Source organism: Ambystoma mexicanum, chromosome 2p (assembly GCF_040938575.1).
Source record: "Ambystoma mexicanum isolate Mex_15411 chromosome 2p, UKY_AmexF1_1, whole genome shotgun sequence".
Classification (NCBI taxonomy): domain Eukaryota; kingdom Metazoa; phylum Chordata; class Amphibia; order Caudata; family Ambystomatidae; genus Ambystoma; species Ambystoma mexicanum.
The window spans coordinates 884,851,886-884,871,981 of record NC_090923.1 but is presented as its reverse complement, the minus strand read 5'-3'; the positions used below and the strand labels follow the sequence as shown (position 1 = coordinate 884,871,981).

Sequence of the window (20,096 nt, the reverse complement as noted above, 5' to 3'; positions counted from 1 at the left end):
GCATTTCCTGACCCGAGAAAGCAGGAAGAAGGCCAAAGAACAAGATGGCCAAAGAAAAAGCAAAAATCTCGTGGCATGGTCATTTTAGGGAGCTAGCCACCATTAGTAGCCATTTGCGGTAAATGCAAAAGTGTATGAGAAAATGATCACACAAACTGTAAAACTCACAGCTGCCACCGGCTTGCCTTAAGCACATAAAAAGCCATTAGGTAAAATGTTCTAAGGATACAAAGTATCCTTACTGCGCTTCACCCTAAGATGAAGCGTGCAATTGTAAAAATACACAAATCCCAAAAGAGAAGCCTCCGAGTACTGCCCGTCTTAGGCACTAGTCAGTTTCCACATAAGAATGAGCAAAACAGGCAAAGGAAGTAAAGCAGAAGGATTTACAGACGTCCAAAAGTCAGGACTATGCAATCATCACTCCAGTCAGACAGATATACCACAAATATGGAGGAAAGAAAACGGGAAAGAAATACATGAGCAGCACCAGGCATAAAACCGAATGTGCAAAGGAAATCGCAGAGAGGAGCCCTGAAAAAGTTGACAAAGAAGAAACATCACACAAATGGACAGTCATGTTAAACTTTAGAAAACGACAGCTGTGAAGAACCAAATCGATGAGGTAGAAGAGGATGTAGACATAGCCCCAAAGTCAGTATACAACACAACTGAATAGTCACATCTAGAACCAAAACACTGCAATCGTGCAATGGCATTCCTCAGTTCACTTTGACCTACAGCACACACTGCTCAATTCAGCTATATAAAAGAGCACGTAGTCCGGACACCCAAGACGTAAGGGTCTTCGTTTCTTTGGACTATTAGTTTAAATGGATGTGATCCTAGAAAAGCTTATCCCTAGATAAACATGCAGCCCCCAGGAAAACCACGCCAATGTACCTCACATCATTCAGAGTCACTAAACCTATGAACGCACCACACAAGACAAACTCACTTCCCATTCATTGCCAGTCAACAACCCTGTCCACCAACCATACTCCTCCAGTTCCCTCTAAACCACTTCAGCCTGCTCACATGCAACACTTTATGACCAGCCAAGTACATAAACACAGAAAAGCATAACCGTCCACACACACCACTACCTCTCCTACAAGCAGAGCAGTGTCCCATGTTTGCCGTGCACCAGCTGCAGCTGTACTAAAAAACGTTAATCCAGCCCTCACACGGGGCCTGGCCTCGTTGGTACACAGACAGACCAGCAGGCCATCACAGCTTACCAGGGAAAATACTCACACAGCCCCCCACATGCACATAACTAAACTACAGCCAGCAAATCTATCCGGAAATGTCCCTACACATCGTTAACACCAAACAAATTATGTATACACATGCGCATTTACACACACACAAACACTTCCATGCAAGCAACAGCAAATCCCAACCTGCCATACTCCACCTAAATCAATCACATAGAGGTCAGGCAGAGAATACATTTCATGCCTCGAGTGCCAACACTCCTCGATCACAGGCGCCAGGTTCACCTGCGTTGCTTTTCCATGCCTCTTCGTGGGTGGAAGATCTTTGAACATCCCTGCCAGTGCCAAAATATCACCATGCAAACAATGACCTAATCTTATTTCAAAAAGTTTATTGAAGCAAAACTTTTCTGTCACATACAATTCAGTCTCATTGATTTTAAAGGACCAAAAAAAGATTAAATAAATATATCATAAAAGTGAAATTGCATTTAGAACTCCAAAACTGGTGACCCCTAAGCATTTGCTAAGCACAGCAAAGAGAATTATCACACAGTGATAAGATGTGGCCTCTGCATTTTCGCAATGGCAGCTCTCGGCTGTGCGAGGGGCGCTTGCTTTCTTTTCTTATCAGACGCTCCAATTTTACATAATGTACATTTTGAATTATAAAACAAAACATGAGGTTAAAAACTGTTTGTGGGTGGGGCCAAGTGTTTCTAGAAGGGGAGTCAAAAGTGCAGATTTTGTCTGGCTTTTGACCACAGAAGGTCTCAAGCCTGGTGACATGTCCCTTTATCTCCTTAGCTCACAAAACAGAACGTCATATGGAATGGGGTGGGAGGAAAGGGAGAGAGCAGAGGATGGGGACAAAACAAATACCAGGAGTCTACCACAATTCCACAACAAACGTTAGTGTCAAAATATAATGTATACAATGAATACCCCACTCGTGCGCATATCGATCAGTGAGAGACCATCGGTAACATGGGAAAACGAAAGCAATATTTTTCTTTTATACTGTAGCTCAGACTAAAGCCTCTAAACGCACTCAATCCATCTTATATTTAAACACCCCCCTCCAATGTGTCAAGTAGTAACACCCCACAATCGGTCTATATCCTAGCTCTTCGACCACTTTTCATCACAAACACAAAACCAACTCCATCAGCCGAACGCATTTTACTGAAAATGATTAATGCCTTCACTAAACTCTCACCCCGGCACCCGCTCATCCCATCATCCCATAAACACCCACAGATGACATCAGTGTACTTCCTATGTGTTGCTCTTACTTTAGACACATCTCTGGTGATCATATGCCATCAAGCGGTTCTGCCTTCGGTAACTAGAGCTGGGCTCACTGCCCTCCCAACAGTAACCATCGGGGTCAGGTTTTCAGAATGAACAGATTTGCAGATAAATGCCAATGAAACGAATGTGTAAAACATTGACTATTCATTCAGGATATTCCCCCAAAACCGATAGTTTGAAGAGACCAGCCCATGCGTCTTGTACCCCAGCAAACCTCCCTGATCTAAATGCTCACTGAAACCATAAATAAAATGCATTTCATTATGATCGATAACTCCTTCCCCAACATTGCACTCCCTACCTCCACTAACATTTGCTTTACTGTGCCCCTGTCTGCCACATTTACTCAAGCTCAGCAACAATCACCCCACACCCAATGGGAGCATGCTCTTTGCTAACTTGCGAATTTAACCGTAATCATGTTGACACTTCAACCCCAAGACTTCTATGAATGTCACAAGATTCTTTCTCTTCGATGTGCACTTAAGAAATTCACTGAGATAATCCAACTACAAGCATCCCTTTAATGCCAACAATCCCAAATCACTGAAGCACGCCGCTAAATGAACTCCCTTGATAACAGCAACTAATTTCTAATGTTGTGGTCTCCTCCCAATGCAGAGTATACTGGCATAATGCGCTGAAATGCTATGCCAAATAAGGCAAGTACCCTAGTGCAGCATCTTCAGGCGACCTGTTGCTTCATTGTCTCTTGTGCAATAAAAACTGCCTCCTGGAACATTACACTACCATCTTCTCGCTCTCATTCGGCAATTTTTTACCCCCGAAACTTACCTCTGCCTTTTACAGTGCTTCCAAACAGCCCTTCTAATGTCGGTCATCTGCTCTTGAACCTCTTTGGCCACACAGTGCCCTTTCCCTTCTTTTTCATCCTGGTCACTGGTACTCGCCTCAAACCAGTCCATCAATGACGGACCCATGCACTCAGTCAGTGCCAGGGACTCCACTCATACTGCCGTAGTTATTTCAAGGCAGTGTGCGCACACATCCCCTTTTTCAGTCAGTGACGGTTTCTCCTCGATCCTTCGCATCTATTGCATCCCTTGCACAAGTATCCCGATCCTGGCCAGTGATACTTTTCCGCGCTGTAGGGCTCCACAGACCACTGATACAGCAATGCTCTTTGGAGGGGGTTGGGGGTGCTCTACCCCCAATGTTCAGCTAGTTAAAATGCCCCCATTTCTGTTACTACTATTAGACTGTCACTTTTTGCTCCTTCAGCTTGTGACGCACTTCCGAGCTGTAACATTGCTTAATCCCTCTCCTGCTTGGAGGGACTAACTCTTAGACCCATGTTATGAACCCCTTTGTTTGGCCATTGACCATGCTCCCTCTTTGCATACCTTTGGCATAGCTCCTTTATCTTTCAAACACTGGTAACCCCCTCCTCTTCTAGATTTGACGATTGCCAACCCCCTTGGCAAATTACTATTCCACACTCTTCCCCTTTGGCTACTTACCATGCATTCCTCGGACCACCGAATACAACCATTTGAGTTTTCCTACTGAACAATTACACCCGCAGCCCAAACTCTCCTTCACCTATGGCCACTTTCAGTACACTGAAAAATTAGCAATACCTAATGTGCCCACTGCTAAGCCCCTCCACCCTCTAATAACGCCCCCCCCCTCGTTTCTCTTTATACCTCTGGCACCTCTTTCCCACCACCAGGGACCTCCCTTCCCCTTCCTGTGGCCAGCAACAATTGACATCTTTACATGGACACCGATTGCCAATCCCCCAATTTCTCTTTTTGCTTTGGTTACTATTTGCAACCTCTCTTTTTTTACCCCTTTTCATGCCCAGTCAGTATTTCCCCCTCTTAGCAATGGACACTGCCCACTCTTTCTTGGGCAGTGACTCGGCCATGCTCGTTTCTATTAACACCTCCCCCATTTCTCCTTTGGCAAGCCCCAAATTTTTCCTCGTAGAGCATCAAAAGTGCCACTTCTCTACTCTTTAGCCACCAGCATGGCACAATGATTTCGGGCCATACAGCATGCCCACTCTTTCACCTTTGGCCAATGGCACGTCTTTTGGCCACTGACTGGTTTACTACTGCACTGTGCACCCTTTGACCATTGATAGCATCTCACACTATGCTTTCCTTATTGATCATAAGGATTCACCAAACCCCTTCGGCACTTCAGTCAGAAACCATGCTGCACTCTCCTTCAGACAGTGACCATGAACCACACCCCTCTCCACACCATCTTACTTCCTCTCCATCTACCGTTTCCTCTGTTACAGAGCTGTAGTCACTATTTTTCTCACACTCTTTGGCCAGTAACGTGGCTCTCAACATATTAATTTAGCCAGCCAGACTTGCTTTCCAGAACCTTCGTCGACCAACAAGTGTGCCCTTGCTGTGTATCCGCATGTCTGGTTAGTGACACAATCTCCTCAACCCCTTCTAGTAATGCTACTTCTGTAGCCAGCAACATTTTCCACTCTCAGGTATCAAAGTTCGTGACATGAGCAGCTCATGGATATTACTACAAACCCTGTTGCCTATGACCTCTAAAATCTGCAGCACCGATTGTCTTCGGAGAATTAAAAGTCTATCGGACAGGAGCAAATCTATCCACTTACAGGTCACGGGTGGGTGCAGATATCGGAAGGCCCTGTGGTACACATCCGTGGCATCACGGAATTCTTTTTCCATTGCTTTGTTCTTCCCATCACAGGACGTCAGCAGTCCAATCACATTTAAATGTTAATAGCAGAAAAACATTTTCCAACCACCCCTCGTTCCCCTTCACTCAAGCAAACCACCTCCAAATGACCTAGGCAGTGGAAAGTCTCACTGTGCTAGTGGGAGGTTGGGACTGAGGCTCTACAGTTCCATACGAAGCAAAACACTGGCACACCTCGCAAACCAAGATCCCTAAAGACATGTAACGCCTTAGGACTCCATTTCATTACTTAACCCAGCAAGCCCTTCTTGATTAGCTTTGAGGGCAGGTGGTCAGGTCTGTTGTGTGCACTGAATCCAAGACTCTATAAAAGGGGACAGACATCCTCCGCTGTGCAGAGGAAATAGCACCACTGAGTGAGCACCATCAGCCGCTTCAGCAAAACGAACAGGCGCTCCAAGACTTTACAGTAGTGGTCAGGTCAACCGTAAGCAGGATGAAGAAAAGGGTGGGCACTGTTCTCCGCCACCCCAACCTCCTGTAGGTTCTCCTGCCCAGGATCATACAAAGACCTTTGCTAGGGCATCTGCTCCTGCGCTGGCTATGAGAGCTTTGCTAGGGTGAAATGCCACGTCATGGATGGCCTCCTCATGCTTCTTGCGGTGCGCAGTGATCTCCTGGACACACGTCCTGTTCTCTAGGTTCCACAAGCGCAGGGAGCAGTCATGACCTGAAAGTAAAGAAAGTGAGATGTGCCGGTAAACTACCATGTGAAATTGGAGTATAGCACTTTGAAATGCCACACACTGTAGAAAACCAACATACGGAGGCAAGAGTCCAGCGAGTGACTGCTTCTAATAATGGCTTCACATGCTCCAGAATCCCAGCAAACCTCTGAATAGCAAATCTAGTGACTTTCAAATCTCCCAGGTGGCCTCTGCCTACCCAGGATGAACGATGTACATGGGTGAAGGGCAGTCGCCCGCATTCCAAAGCACCCAGGACATTATTTTAGCCATCATTATATCTGTTCAACATTAGTCGTTTATTCAAAACCCACAAATACAATGCACACACAGCAAACATATTCAAGAGCACTAAAACCAGAGTACCAAATAAAACAAGTGAATACGGGGAGGAGCAACAATAAAATACCCTAAACAACGTAGCTAGTCATTAAAGGAAAAAGGATCTTCATTGCGATACACCCCCACACCAGTCACAACCCGGTTGAGTTATGCGCGCAATGCCAAGCAGGCCCAGGTTCTTCTTCCAATGGCTCAACTATCCATACAAATAAAGCTGCCATACACAACCCTTCTTTGCCCTTGCACCCAGATAAATTGGATTACGGCACATCGATCAGGCGAGGTGCGACAGAGAAATAACTAAAAGAACGTAAAAATCAGGAAGGTAATTTTTCTTCTCTGCCATTCTGGTATCCCTCCTTTTAAACCTGGTTGGGAATTAATTCAAACATTTATTCTCTAGACAGCAGTGGGGAGGCTTATGCGAGTCAGCATATGGAGGGCAGGTTCAAGCAAACGGGTTTCATGGACATTGGCAAAAGGCATGAGAGGTGGCAGATTCCCTAAAAATTTCAGAGGACATGCCAGTCTCTAGGAAGTAACCAATACTCCTCCAGCTCTTTTGGAGTATACCTGGAGTCATGGGGGCATCGAAATCGCATAGGTTTGAGAAACGCATACATAAGCTTTGCGAACCAGGATTTAAGTAGCACTCAACATACACTTTGTGGTACACCCACTCTCCCATGCATGGATCATCAGTAGCATGATCAAACTTAAATACATAGATCATGTGCTTGCACATTCAATATGAGAATTCAAAGCACATGTAATTGGTTTTCTCAACTTGCATACAGTACATAGAATTAGCATAGTTTTACCCGGTCGCATTTGTTTGCAATGGACTAGGCTTTCACTTGCACACGCCCTAACCTCAGAATTGCAATAGAGGCAAGTGTAGTAAATATTTTGGTGCTTGCTACTACTTGGCTGATAGTGTATTCAACTGTACATGGGCCTAACTACCCTCACTCACTTTAGCAACAGCGTCAAAGTATCATGACTGGTAGGCTGCTTTCAGAAATAGTAACCAACAATCAACCCACACACAAGGCAGCATGTATTCACATTGCCTCCTGCAGAGAAAATGTACTAAAAAACCAGGGTTAAGGTATACCCCTCTATGGTACGTCAGCTATATATCAACGCATTGCTTGATGATGCCATGTAACCATTTTAGTCTACAATGGATATATGAAATGCGATTTTTAAATCGATGTCGGACGGGCCAGGATTCTTTTGATTGAAACTCGCAGTCCCCAGCTCTACAGGACCATATAAATATGGCAAAAAACACATTACAGATGACTGCAATACTGACAGAAAGCCCCTACAGTTCAATATTAAGGTTAATTGACAAACATTTTCCAATGCCGCTATCCTTTAATGGGCAAGTCATTCTTTTACAATTTCATCTTGTGCAAATGGGACGGTAATCTCTCAGACTACTTACTACAAACATAATTTTGAAGAAGTGTTATGTCAGAAAAATTGAGGTATTATTGCCTGCATTTTCCGTGCTTTTGCCGTTAAGTACTCATTAGCCATCTCCACCGAAGTAGAAGAGCTTTCACCTTTCAATTAAGTCTCATGTCAACCCATGTGAGTACCCACACTGTGCAAAAAACAGAACTATTTGTGCATCCGACAAACTACAGCTTTGTGCAAACATGAACAACTGAAAAGCAGAATAGGCACCTTGGATCCAAATCTGTATTTGATCACTCTGCACATTTCTGGAGTTTAATTGATTTAATACACATTTAGCAACACGCTTTGTCTATACAACATAAAAGCAACAATATATGACATTATTCCCAAATTAAAATATTGCATACAAAAATACATGATATAGTTAAGCACATAATTCTAATCATTTTAAAAAAAGTTTAAAAAAACACATCTGTAGATAATACCACATTTTCAAGTTAGAGTCTTCATAATTTCAGCACACTGCCAATGACATTTTACTATATAAAATATCAAATTTAAATCACACCCTTTAATAAATGCAGGCCATATTTTAGTAAGATCATCTGTGCTGAATCTGTTACATTCTTTTAGATGTTTCCAACACAAGTCTGCTAGGCTTTCACAATCGAGTAAAAGATGTTCCAAACTCAAGAATATCAATTCAACACAGCCTGCAGTAACGTTCCTCGCGCGGAATCCCCAACTGGCCACCCTGAGTCAATAGAGCAATACTTACATTACATTTGAGCCTTACATATTGCTTTGCTATTGCTCTATTTGGGTATGCTGTTATATATTGAGGCTCATCTTTATTTGAGATATATTCACAGAAAAAGGTATGATTTTTAGTAGGAACAGATCGATTATATACTGTTCTTTACTATGCTCATACATCTTTTGTGAGCAAACCCTCTAGTATTCCATGACAATTATATTAGCGTCATCGAGACATTTGCACAACATGGGTTTTAAAGATTGTGGTAAGTCATTGCCAATACCTGCACTCTGCGTTGTTGCGGTCTACATGTTCTAAATTGGTCTGCCTCATATCTGCGTTAGGCTGGGGATTGTTGGGTAGTCTGTCACAATTGGAAGTTCTGTCTATCAAGGGACCATTAGGACAAGTTTTGTTTCTACAATTGCATTGATACATATTGTTTGTGTTAACCATCGCAGTCTGTCCAGCTGTATTCCTGCCATCTCGAGTCTTTGTCAAGGTATCTATCGAGGTTTGACTAATTTTAGGGTCAGCTATATTACATGTTAATTATAATTTACTCACAGGGATTTGTGAGATTATACTAGTATATCCCATTGTAAATAGTGCATCTTGATATGACATTACGTAGTCCAAAATGGCAACAGATTTGAAGCACACATTTGTAATATTTTTACCATGATCTACTTGATCAACTAGATGTATATCGTCCGATACACTTACACGCATGACCTAGGCAATATTATGGAATAAACTAAGTAATGCTGTCCTATTCAAAATGGGGGGGGGCAAATCCATTTGATGGTAAGGCTTATAGTTGTGCTACCTTTAACAATTCATCAATTTGCAGTTGCTCATCGTCTTGTGGGTTAGCCAAATTAGTTGTGGCTTGCTTATTTGTGACAGCCCATAAATCTGTAAAACAAATCTGAGGTTTGTCCAGCTTTATTATTCTTCACAGTTGTTATTCACCCACAAATCCTGAATGCTTGATGTCGCAGCCTCGTCATTTACCACAGAATTATTTTTTCCTGTACCTTTACTTTGTGATCTCTGTGTGGTCACTTTATATAAAACCTCAGCACCACTAGCTTGTTGGCAATGTATTCGTTTTCTGTCTGTCTCATGGTCTTTTAGAGCACATTGCCCCCTGTGATACCACTTTTTTTCCTTTCCATATTTTTTGTTTTAAGTTAATTCTTTTAGGCATTTGGTAGTACCTTTCCCCAACACGATTGCCTTCGCCAAAAAAATAAGGGGAACTTGGTGCTCTTTTTGGGGTACACAGGCAATATATATATATTAGTGGATTGATCTTGCATCATTTTCCTGCCTCTGTTTATGCTCTGATGCAACATTAGGGATTGTAGATCGATCTTAATTTCTAGTTTATTGCATTTATCAAAAAGAGTTGCTAGTAATCGCTCAAATGCTTGAAACATTTCATCCGATGTCATGCTGTCCATACTTGATGTGCTAGCTGATCTTGCTATTGTGGTATGCATTCACTCATTTAATATAATACCACTCACAGCCTCAGTGTTAGCTACTTTAGGTACTTCCTCATTAACAGGGCTGTTTCCCCACATTTTCGGTATCTCAACAACAGTCACAGTTGGCCCAGTACTAAGTTACCTAGAGCAGCAAGATTACCAGCGTTAATTTAATGCTAGGGTCACTTATAGGTTGGGATACTTCATGTATTGAGGGTTCATGTTTCAGGGCGCATAATCTAATATCAGGATCACAATGGCGGAAAGGAATTTTCCAGCAGAGCTCCCATATACTCCAGCTCCACCTCAATCATACTTATACTGAGATCAATTTGCTCACTCGGGGGATGCGTGTATTTGGGCATCCGTGATGACAATGCGTGTTGGTATGGTACCCATGGGGATATCTGCAGTTAATGCTACCATCTCCTGGTCCTGTTCACCCTCATGCATAAGTAGTGAGAGGTGTATCAAGTTTTGAACCAGGTTCTGTTCGTGGTCCGAGATTTACTTCATTACTCGGCTCACCACTCCACTCTAAATTCCCAACATGTACAGGATTCGATACTCCGATATTAGGTACCACAAGTACCGCTTTCGGTCCAACATCTTTCACATCGTCATTAACATTTGTACAGACACCAACAGGTATCACCAGATCTAATTTCGATCCAAGACAGCCGAGAGATAATTGGAGCTCGTTAGTCACATCTAGTGCAGCCTGCTCTGACTCGGCAGAATTGGGTGTGCTAATTTTGGAAAAGTAATTGGTAATTTTCAGTTTCCGGTCTACCATTTGTTTATCAGTGTGTGTAATAATTTGGGTAGGGTATACGCGCGACAGCGCTGTTTTGATTTAGTCTCTTAACTAGTATTTGTAACCGACATGTCACTTCTCCAATTAGTCTCGGCCATCTTCTAATATCAGCAGAGTATCAATGTGTAACAAGCAGAAGTAATAATTAAAATGTTTTTGCTATAGCTGAGTCCACTTTCTAATGATAACACCCAGCGTACTGTTTGCTATTAAGGCATGAGCTTTTTTTTTAGCTATCGCGCTATTTCACTGTCTTACACTGCGCCATGTATAGCTAGCAGTGACTTGGTCGACTTATTAACTTAGATCAACTAATTTGCTTCTGTCATGGAACGTATACCTCCTTTAGCAGCGTACAATTAACAAATATCAGTTGTCGTTGCTGAGGGTTTTAAAATCTCAATCAGATGGTCGTGCAGAACAAAAACATCGGGTTCAGCTCACTCCAAACACCCGGCTTACAACCTCTGGTTACCTTTTAACACAGCATGGTATCGGTTAGTCAATTCAGGTGATTTGATGGCAAACAGCAACTCGCTTACTGAGCACAGACAGCTCTTATTCAGCACAGCACAGCAATCACTCGTTTGTTTATTTAGTAATGCGAACCAATCCCTTAGGTAGCTGGGCACAGCAGTTCACTTAATACTGCATATCATTGTCTCCTACGTTCGAGCAACTCAATTAGTGTAAATGAATACAGTACCGTCAGATACCACAGCACACAGGCAATTCCGCGCACGCCTGTTTTTAATGGGAAGTCGGGATGAGGTGGGTGGAGCCTTCGTTAAAAGTGAAAAGAACACATTTTTAGTATTTTAAAAATCGCTGTTATGGCAATACAATATTGCCTTAAATCACCTAGAAGTATATTAATCCAAAAGTTTTTATGCAGACATTGATAGCGCGTACCATTCATTCACTGGTCTTCGTGTAGCAGTAGAAGGGCAGTCTTCCACCCAGACAGACACTTTTACGGACACTTCCAGCAGTGCGCGCCCTTGTTTTTCTGAGAAGTTGGGATGAGGTGGGTGGAGCCACACATTCACTTGTCCTTTTGTAGCAGTAGAAGGGCCGTCTTCAGTCTAGACACAGACACTTCACAGGTCTTTGAAACCATCCTGATTGCCAATCGAAATGAAGGTCCCCAGTATCTATTGTGCAAGTAAAAGTGTTCGGATAACGAAAAACCCACGCACCACTAAGATGTGGTGTCAAGCCGAGCTTTAAAAGATAATTTAGAAAGTGTCCCATGTTCTCTTCACAGAATGAAGAGAAGACAATTTATTCACAGGTTTTACCCGAGAACTACTTACATAAGCAGATTCAAGAACGACCTGCCTCCACACTTACAGATCAGAATTGAAAGAAAAAGGTCACCTGCCAACATAGTTTCGTAGTTTGAAAGCTGTTTAAGTTTCATTCTTTGCAATAGTCTGCCGCTGCAGACCGCTCAAATCCCAGAAACTATAGGCCAATTGCCTTGCTGGATTCGATTGGCAAACTATTTTCCTCCATTCTCTTTAGGGAACTTGAAAGTTGGGCAATAAAGGAAGGAATCCTGGACAAGCGCGAAATTGCCTTTATGCCTGGAGTTGGGACCTCATTGAATCTACTTCTCCTAAATTTGGAGAAGCTGCGTGCGCTGGAATCTAAAAGAAACATCTACCTAGGCTTTATTGACCTAGAACAAGCCTTTGACTGAATTAGCAGACAACGACTTTGGGATAAATAAAAAAAAAAAAATTGCACTGTCCGGAAGATCTCCTTGAAGCCATTCAGGCATTGTATTCCAACACCTCAATACAAATTGTGGTTTCTAAAGGAGGCGATGTCACCATAAAGATTCTGACCTTGAAGGGCATCAAACAGGGATGTGCCCTGGCTCCTTTTTTCTTTGCCTTAGATCTAGCGGACATTAAGGAGTCCCAGGGCAAAATACAGGCCTTTCCACCAATATTTGAAGATTCAGCATTGCCGTGGATACTCTATGCAGACAATGTTGTATTCTTGGACCAAACAGCGATAGGTCTACAGAGAAGAAGCACAGAATTCAAGATCTACCTTGATAACAGCATGAAGAAATCAATGGTCATGATCGTGCAGTCTGCAAGAGGTCCAAAGAGGAAAAAGAACCCATTTGTTTGGACAATTGATAATCAGGCTCTGGAAATAGTGGATACAACATATCTGGGGGTCAGGATCAACAAAAACATCAATGAACAGGCTCAACATAGTTGTATTAGGGAGAGGCTCATTAAGCTCTCAAATCAAGGGCGTGCTCTCCATCGGAGATATGGAGCCTACTCGATGATCCCAGTGATTACATTCTACAAACAAAAGGTGGTGGCCGTTTGGACCTATGGTGCTGAATCTCTGTTAAACCTGCCATGGGAAATATGGGATACACTTGAGGCTTTCTTTTGGTGCAAGGTCCTGAGGCTCCCGAATTGTCTACCTGTGAAGACATGAATTGAGGCCGAAATCCTTGGAAGTGATACTTCTTTGGAAAACCATCTCCCTATACCGTAAATGTATACTGGACAATCCACCGATTCCGTTTGAAATTCTGGCAAAGACAGAAGTGAGAAAGAAGGACAACATCTTCCAGGCAAAGAAGAAGAAGAAATGTGAAGAGGCTCTGCTACACTATAACATCAAAACGGAGCTGCTCAAGGGAAATCCTGACAAAGCGAAGAGCACTCTTCGCGAAAAAGACTGGGAGGCAACATCTACCTCAAAGAGCCTGAACAAACATTGTCATAACATCGTTTGGGAATGGAAATCATTGAATGACCTTCCATCATATTTGAGAACGTTCCGTCGTCCCGATATATGGACCCATTGATGCGATGTAGGCTAAACATTCTTCCATCCTTAGAGGTCCAATATCTGAGGAAACAGATTACACTTCAAAAAGCTTAATGCCGCTTATGCGGTAAACTGGAAACAAGACATCTGATGTTGTCTTGCCCAAGACTCTAAAGAAGGTTTTTGAGTGGGTGGAACGAATTAACCAATCTACGGAAGAGGAATACTGGGAAAGACTGGTGACAGACCGGATTGGGCGCTCTTTGGACGCCCTCAAATTTGTAGAATGGATTTTCACGGTAATAAACGATGGGCAATGACAAATTAAACAGACCGGAGTAGCTGTACAGTTACTTAAGGATCAGATGAGCCCCAATTTAAGGGTCATGAAAAAGGACTGTTAAAGGTTGAAAATAGTTTTTCTTTAACCAATAAAACATTAAAATAAAAAATAAAATAGTCTGCCACCTAGTGGCGGTATTTGGAATCGTGTGAATTATCAAAAGTAATAGGCAAATGGCACTGGATACTCTGCAGCTCGACCGACCAATAAAGACAACACAAAAAATATATATGTTTTGGGAAGGCCAGGAGGGCAACACACACGTATACATAAAAAAAAGACAGTATAAACAAATGTATTCCTTTGGCACCAGGAATAAGTTTGTATTCGTTTATATTGAGATGTATATAGCACTTTCACCTAAGTGCTTATCATAGAAAAAAACGGTACAAGCAATTAATGAAAGGGATAGATGAAATGAGGGAATGACCCTGTCAAGTTATGATCAGCAGGAGAGTTCAGGGTCATGATGGGGTTAGGATGTCCCAAAGTCTGTTTATTCAAAAGGAAATGCACCTCTCCAACAGAAATAAATGCAGACTATGCAAACGCTTGAAGTTGTAGGAAAGCAACTGCGATTATCAAAAAGTTTAGAAAGTTCTGAAAGTCAAATGTCACTGCTGTCAAAGATGGTCTTGGGTTAAGCAACAATGATTCCAGTGATGAAGAATCACCCGCCAGAAGGGAGCCTTTTGAATTACATGAGATGATGTTGGGTTGGAGACCAACATGATCCGACACTGGGGTACATTGCAGTTGCCCAGGGAGTGCTGACAATGACAAGAGATGTAGATCATAGAAGTCTGGGGTTCCGCAGAGTCAGAGGGCTTGAAGATTACAATTTCTCGATTTCTGATATTTTTTTTAACAGTGGGTCACGGGTTATACTTGATACCCGCCCTCTAGGACAAGTAGCAAGGGTTCATCTAGGAGCATAGGGTCTTGGAGGCTTTAACCCAGCTGGTGCTGCTGAGTTACTCGAGGGACGGTGGTTCTTGTTGGTCCATTCGGAAGGTTATTTGCAAACCACAAACCACATTTTATTTTCAGAGTGTAATCCTGGAAAGAATGCGACAGCAGGGCGTGTACACTTTGGAATTTGTGGTAATGTTCATTCTCAGTGCAATGGGATTTGTTCCAAGGATGTCAAAGGACTGGATGCAGCTATCCCAATCTTAGCAAACGGAGTACAAACTCCGCTTCAAAATCAAAACCCTGCATTCCTTCCAAGCATTTGGCAGCCAATCATTGGAGGGGGGGGGGGTTATCACATTCAAACATTACCAGGTTTGCTTTCAGCCAAACACTGATCCAGTCGTGCTTCCAAACATCCTAAATTAAATACTCCCCACGTCTGGTCTTGGCTGCACAGGCCATCATCGCCCTGCTCTTAAGGTAGCCCATACTACACCAGTTTCATTTTATACAAAAGTAGTACAGTTTAGTTCTGAAACTCCTTCAAAATGACTAATGAAAGAGTGCCACCTAGAGGCCTGGTGGCAGCAATGGCTAAACTCCCCAATTTGAAATGACTGGCAAGCGCTTGGGGGACTTGCTACAGATTCTCAGAGCGACCATGTTCGGTGGTTTATACAGAGAACTAGGCCAGGTTACAGGCCCAGAAAAACATGGGATAGCATTTGGGCTCTCCCACTCAGAGGCTTTACTCATCTCCAATAAATGTAGCTGTATGATTGAGACCTTGGTTGAGGACTTCTGAACTCAAAATGTGGTTACTATACAAAGTGATTACAAGTGAGACATTTGTTCTAGAAAAGAAAGTGGTTGCATGGGAAAGTTACAACTGCTTTGCTGCTGCTGAACCATCATTGCATCCTTTCCACCAATGTAATTATCGTTTTCTCTGGACCATCCTCATCCCAACACTACCCATCAGAACCAGACCCTGTTTCTTTCTTCAGCCGCCCTTTGATGGCCTTTCTCGGTCCTGCAGCTCGGGGGACCATACATGCCACTGGAACTGCCAGAAGAATCCAAATGACAGATTTTTCCACATCATCTATTTTAGTGGTGTGAAAGCATTTATCTTAAAGGCAAGACAGGTTTCAAACCAAAAGGTAGACCAAACTCTTTGGGAGCAATGGCAGACCAGTCATGGCTTCTCAAGGCAGCGGCAAATGCTAGGGATAGGCACAATAATGACCAATAGAGGACAAAGAGGCCACTAGACATGTAGATTAAAAAATATCTAAGCTAATAATTTGAAATGTGATTCATGTGCAACCCTATGAGTACACTAGAACAGTAATATATATTGTCTTGCCTGTGCTTGTACCGGTTTATAATCAAATGTTGAGCATGTTTCACTATCAAGTGGTAGGTCCGGAGATTTACTAGCTCTTTTTTTCCCCCACAAAGTGAAAGTATCCCTACCCTAGCTCTGTAGGTATCCATAATGCCCGTCGATGCCTACACCCTTCGAATGTTCACTGTGCACTTGAAGTACGGGAACAATTAGGTGAATGATGTGGGGAGTTTTGCATTGCTGATTTTTGTACCAATCTCTGGGGGTGCATGTAGTTCTAAAAAGATACAAACACATCAATGACTATTACTGGGTAGGTAACGTTTGGCGTTTGTTAAATCTGTTTAGTCATATGCTGAAACACAAAAAAAAAGAGGACGACCCAAAGTTTAATCTGTGCAGGTGTTCAACGGGTCAGCATAAACATGCAACTTAACAGAAACAAGGAACCTTAGCTTATTTAGCAAAGCCAATTTTTTGCAAACCACAATTAAGAGAAATTCATAGGCAGGCAAAGCGTCAATAGAAAAATAGAGTCGAGTTTATTCTCACAATTGCTCGAAGTCATTGATTCAAAATAGAAACAATTCATACAGCAATGAGGCACAATACAAATCTGAAGGACTTGTGTAATCCTCAAACTACCAGGTACAGAAAATAAAAAAATAAAAAACACCTATAGTGACCTATCAACACACACTATTCAAACAAAGAAACGTATGTTATTCTTTACAAACATTCTGCTAGCGGCACCTCTAGATATAGCTAAGGTGCAGCCTGTATTCACATCACTTAGTGTTATGATATACATCTTTGAATGGAGAAACAGACACATACTGACCCAACCAACCATTTAGTGATTTTGTATGCAACACCCTCCTGGTTAACAATTTTACTCTGCAAAGAAGTAAACTTAAGTTTTAGCTGGAGATGCAAAGGCAATTCGGATCAGACTTCATCAGGGCTAAACAGTTCAGTTCTTTAGGTGTTTCCTGTGTAGTGTACCAGAGGAGGTAGCTGCATATGTTAAATATCGTACAACAGGTGTTGCAAACTCTCCACGTATGCCACCAACTGCTATATTGAGCCAGAACTTGTAGAAACAAGTGATCAACCACTGGGTCATTCACAAATATGAACAGTCTGAGCGTGAGTCATTGCACTCGCAAGCTGTTAGTCAGGAGGTGAAAATCACTCGGAAAGTGCTTAGTAGGCGAGGTACCAGCGGTTGCCCGGTGCTCTGTCCCTTGACACCTTTCTGCCATCTTCAGAGACGGCCACCAACAGACAGATTCACATGTTGTGCATAAGTCAGTGAGCAGAGTTACTTTGAAGGTGGTATTTTGCTGGTAAGAAACCAAATGGATTGCGTAATACTGCGTGTGCCACCTGAACGTCTGTTCTGGTTTGAGAATGTATACAGTAAATTAGTTTAAGCCTGGGTACATAGCTCCATGAAGCTGCTTAACAGAGAAACTAGCTTAGCAGTAGGTAAGAAATCCAGAGAGGTGCTCCTCTCACATGTTCAGTGTGTCCTCGAAGTGTTGGCAAGACCTTTTGCACGTGTACTCCTGTATAAAGTGCACAATCCACTGACCAATACTTTATTTTAAGACTGTCCCAGTCCAAGAAGGCAATCCAAAGTGAACAAAAAATGCACTGGTCTTGGGTTTGGACACTACCGACCTAAAATCCAGGGTTTGATGTCCTTTTTCACTACTGTAGTCTCTGGAAGAAAGCAGGTAGTTCAATGAACGGAGTTACATGACATTTAGAAATGCATGTAAATGAGAACTTCTAATGTGTTCTGAATACCACTACATCCTTGTGAATTGCAACAAATCTTTGTCAACCGAGAGTTCTTGCAATTCACTCACTCGCTCTTCTGATGCAATTGACACCCACTAGAAATGTTGTCTGATATGCAAGATGTTTGATGGAGCTTCTATGTAAAGGATCAAATGTTTGAAGCAGGAATCTGCAGTACAACACTGAGATCCCGCATAGAGGATGTCTTTGCAATTTGTGGGTGTACTCTTTACACCATGAGATTTTGTTTTGTGTAGTGGTGTAAGCTGACGGGCGAACCAGATGGACATTTAATGAGTTAATACCAGCCCTGAGTCTAGGAGGTTTAAGAGGTAAGTCACCACGTTTGTGGGTGGCACTCAATGGGATCGATGGTAGGTTTGTTGCTGTGTACATTTTGGCTTACGTGCCTCCATTGGATGTCCATACAACAAGGTGGTACAAATCTCCACTCTAACTTCAGGTGCCAAGCTGCCAAGTTCATAGTTTCCTGCTGTAGGCATGTTATCAGGGTATCCAGTGATAAAGTCGACTGGGAAAAGAACGCCAAGGGGCGATATTTCCCAAGATTGGGACTTCCATGAAATCAAGCAATTTCCCCAAATATTCTAGGACTGGAGTAGAGTACGAATAGAAAACCCATCCTAGAATGTCAGTGGGGGAGGGGGGATGCTTTTAGGGATGCAGGTTAACAAAAAATAAAATACAAAATTCCCAATCTGGCAACTTTTTCCCAGGGGACATTTTCACATAGAACAGTCATCAGCTGGGATTTAGCATTAGCATGTTGTGTATTGAGCTTCATTGGTGGTTAGACATTTTGTAGCGGTGTGGGGATCATACCTGTCTGGCCCATGTTGGCGCTAATATTAGTGTCATGCTTTCTTGTCCTAGTTTGTGAACTACCATAAGTGTCAATGGCTTCAAGGGGAGGGCATGCAAACATCCATGACCAATATATGGACCACTGGTCCTGGTTGTATCTTAAAGTGAAGGTTTGGCATTCTGTGTTTGTATTTGTGGCAAATAAATCTATAGTTTGCATACCCCACCTGCGAGAAATCTGTTTTTGTACATCTGTTCAACTCATTCACGTTCCTGGTGCTCCCATCTGTTAGGGAGATTATCAATATTATGCGTCATCCCTTCTCCTGGTGAGGCCGCCCAGCATCTTTTGCTGGACTTCTGGCCCCTTTTCCTTTAATCCCAAATAAGTGGAGTCTTTTTTCCAGTCACTCATTCTTTTAAGATCGGTCTTTTGGAACTTCATTCTCGGTCTGTCTGGTCCATAGTTCTTAAAGGCATCTGTGTTGTACTACTGCAGCACACAGCTCCCTATGGGCAGTGTTGCTAGGGACCCTCAGGGTCCTCCATTAAGATTCTTTAATATCTTAAAGTAACGACAGTTCTCGGGGATATCTCTCCCAAAACTCTATAATCTGAGAGATTGGCACGCACACACCACCTTCAGTGGAGTGCCAAAGGGATACCAAGCATCCCCCTTCTCCTGTGGCTTTTTAGTCACAGGCAATCACCTAGTTATGTCTGGTGGCAGAGGATCTGTTCTACCAACTATTGTGTATTTTTTGGTACCCACAGGCTATGCCCATAGCCTTGGTGGTGCTCAAAAGGGGCACTAAAGTACCAACTTGGGATCCTCCTTTTCTCGCCATTACTAGCGTGGTTCTTTGTCAGCCCTTCTTCTACCACTCTGGGAGGGGGAGGCACGCGTGCGTTTTGCCTTTGGCAGGAACCTTTGGGTATCCTGTGAGAACCTGAAGGCTACGGAACAAGTTACTTACCTGTAACCTTTGTTCTCCAGCATGGGTCTGGCATGGATTCACAAGCTAATGAATATTCCCTGTCAGGCCTGGAATCCTTGGTAAAAGAAAAAACACTTCACTTACAAACTGTCTCTCTTATAAACCAATCACGAGCTCTGGGTCATACTGCCCCCAGCCAATGCCTGCCCTCCCCAAGCCCCTCTGGCAGCCATCTTCAGATTTGGTTGCACATAAAGTGGGAGTATGACCAAGAAGAGCCGCAGAGTGGCAGTAGGGAGGGCTCGCATGTGAATCCATGCCGG

General features: G+C 42.9%; 1 protein-coding gene across 1 annotated transcript in view; it reads right to left on the bottom strand.

Moving 5' to 3' along the window:
• Positions 1–1,592: 1,592 nt before the first annotated feature.
• Positions 1,593–20,096, bottom strand: part of STRN4 (striatin 4) — a 563,587-nt gene continuing 545,083 nt past the window's right edge. Inside the window, exon 17 of the mRNA XM_069644583.1 lies at positions 1,593–5,922. Within this exon, the coding sequence (XP_069500684.1) occupies positions 5,753–5,922 (170 nt within the window). The 3' untranslated portion in view covers positions 1,593–5,752. The remainder of the gene's footprint in view (positions 5,923–20,096) is intronic.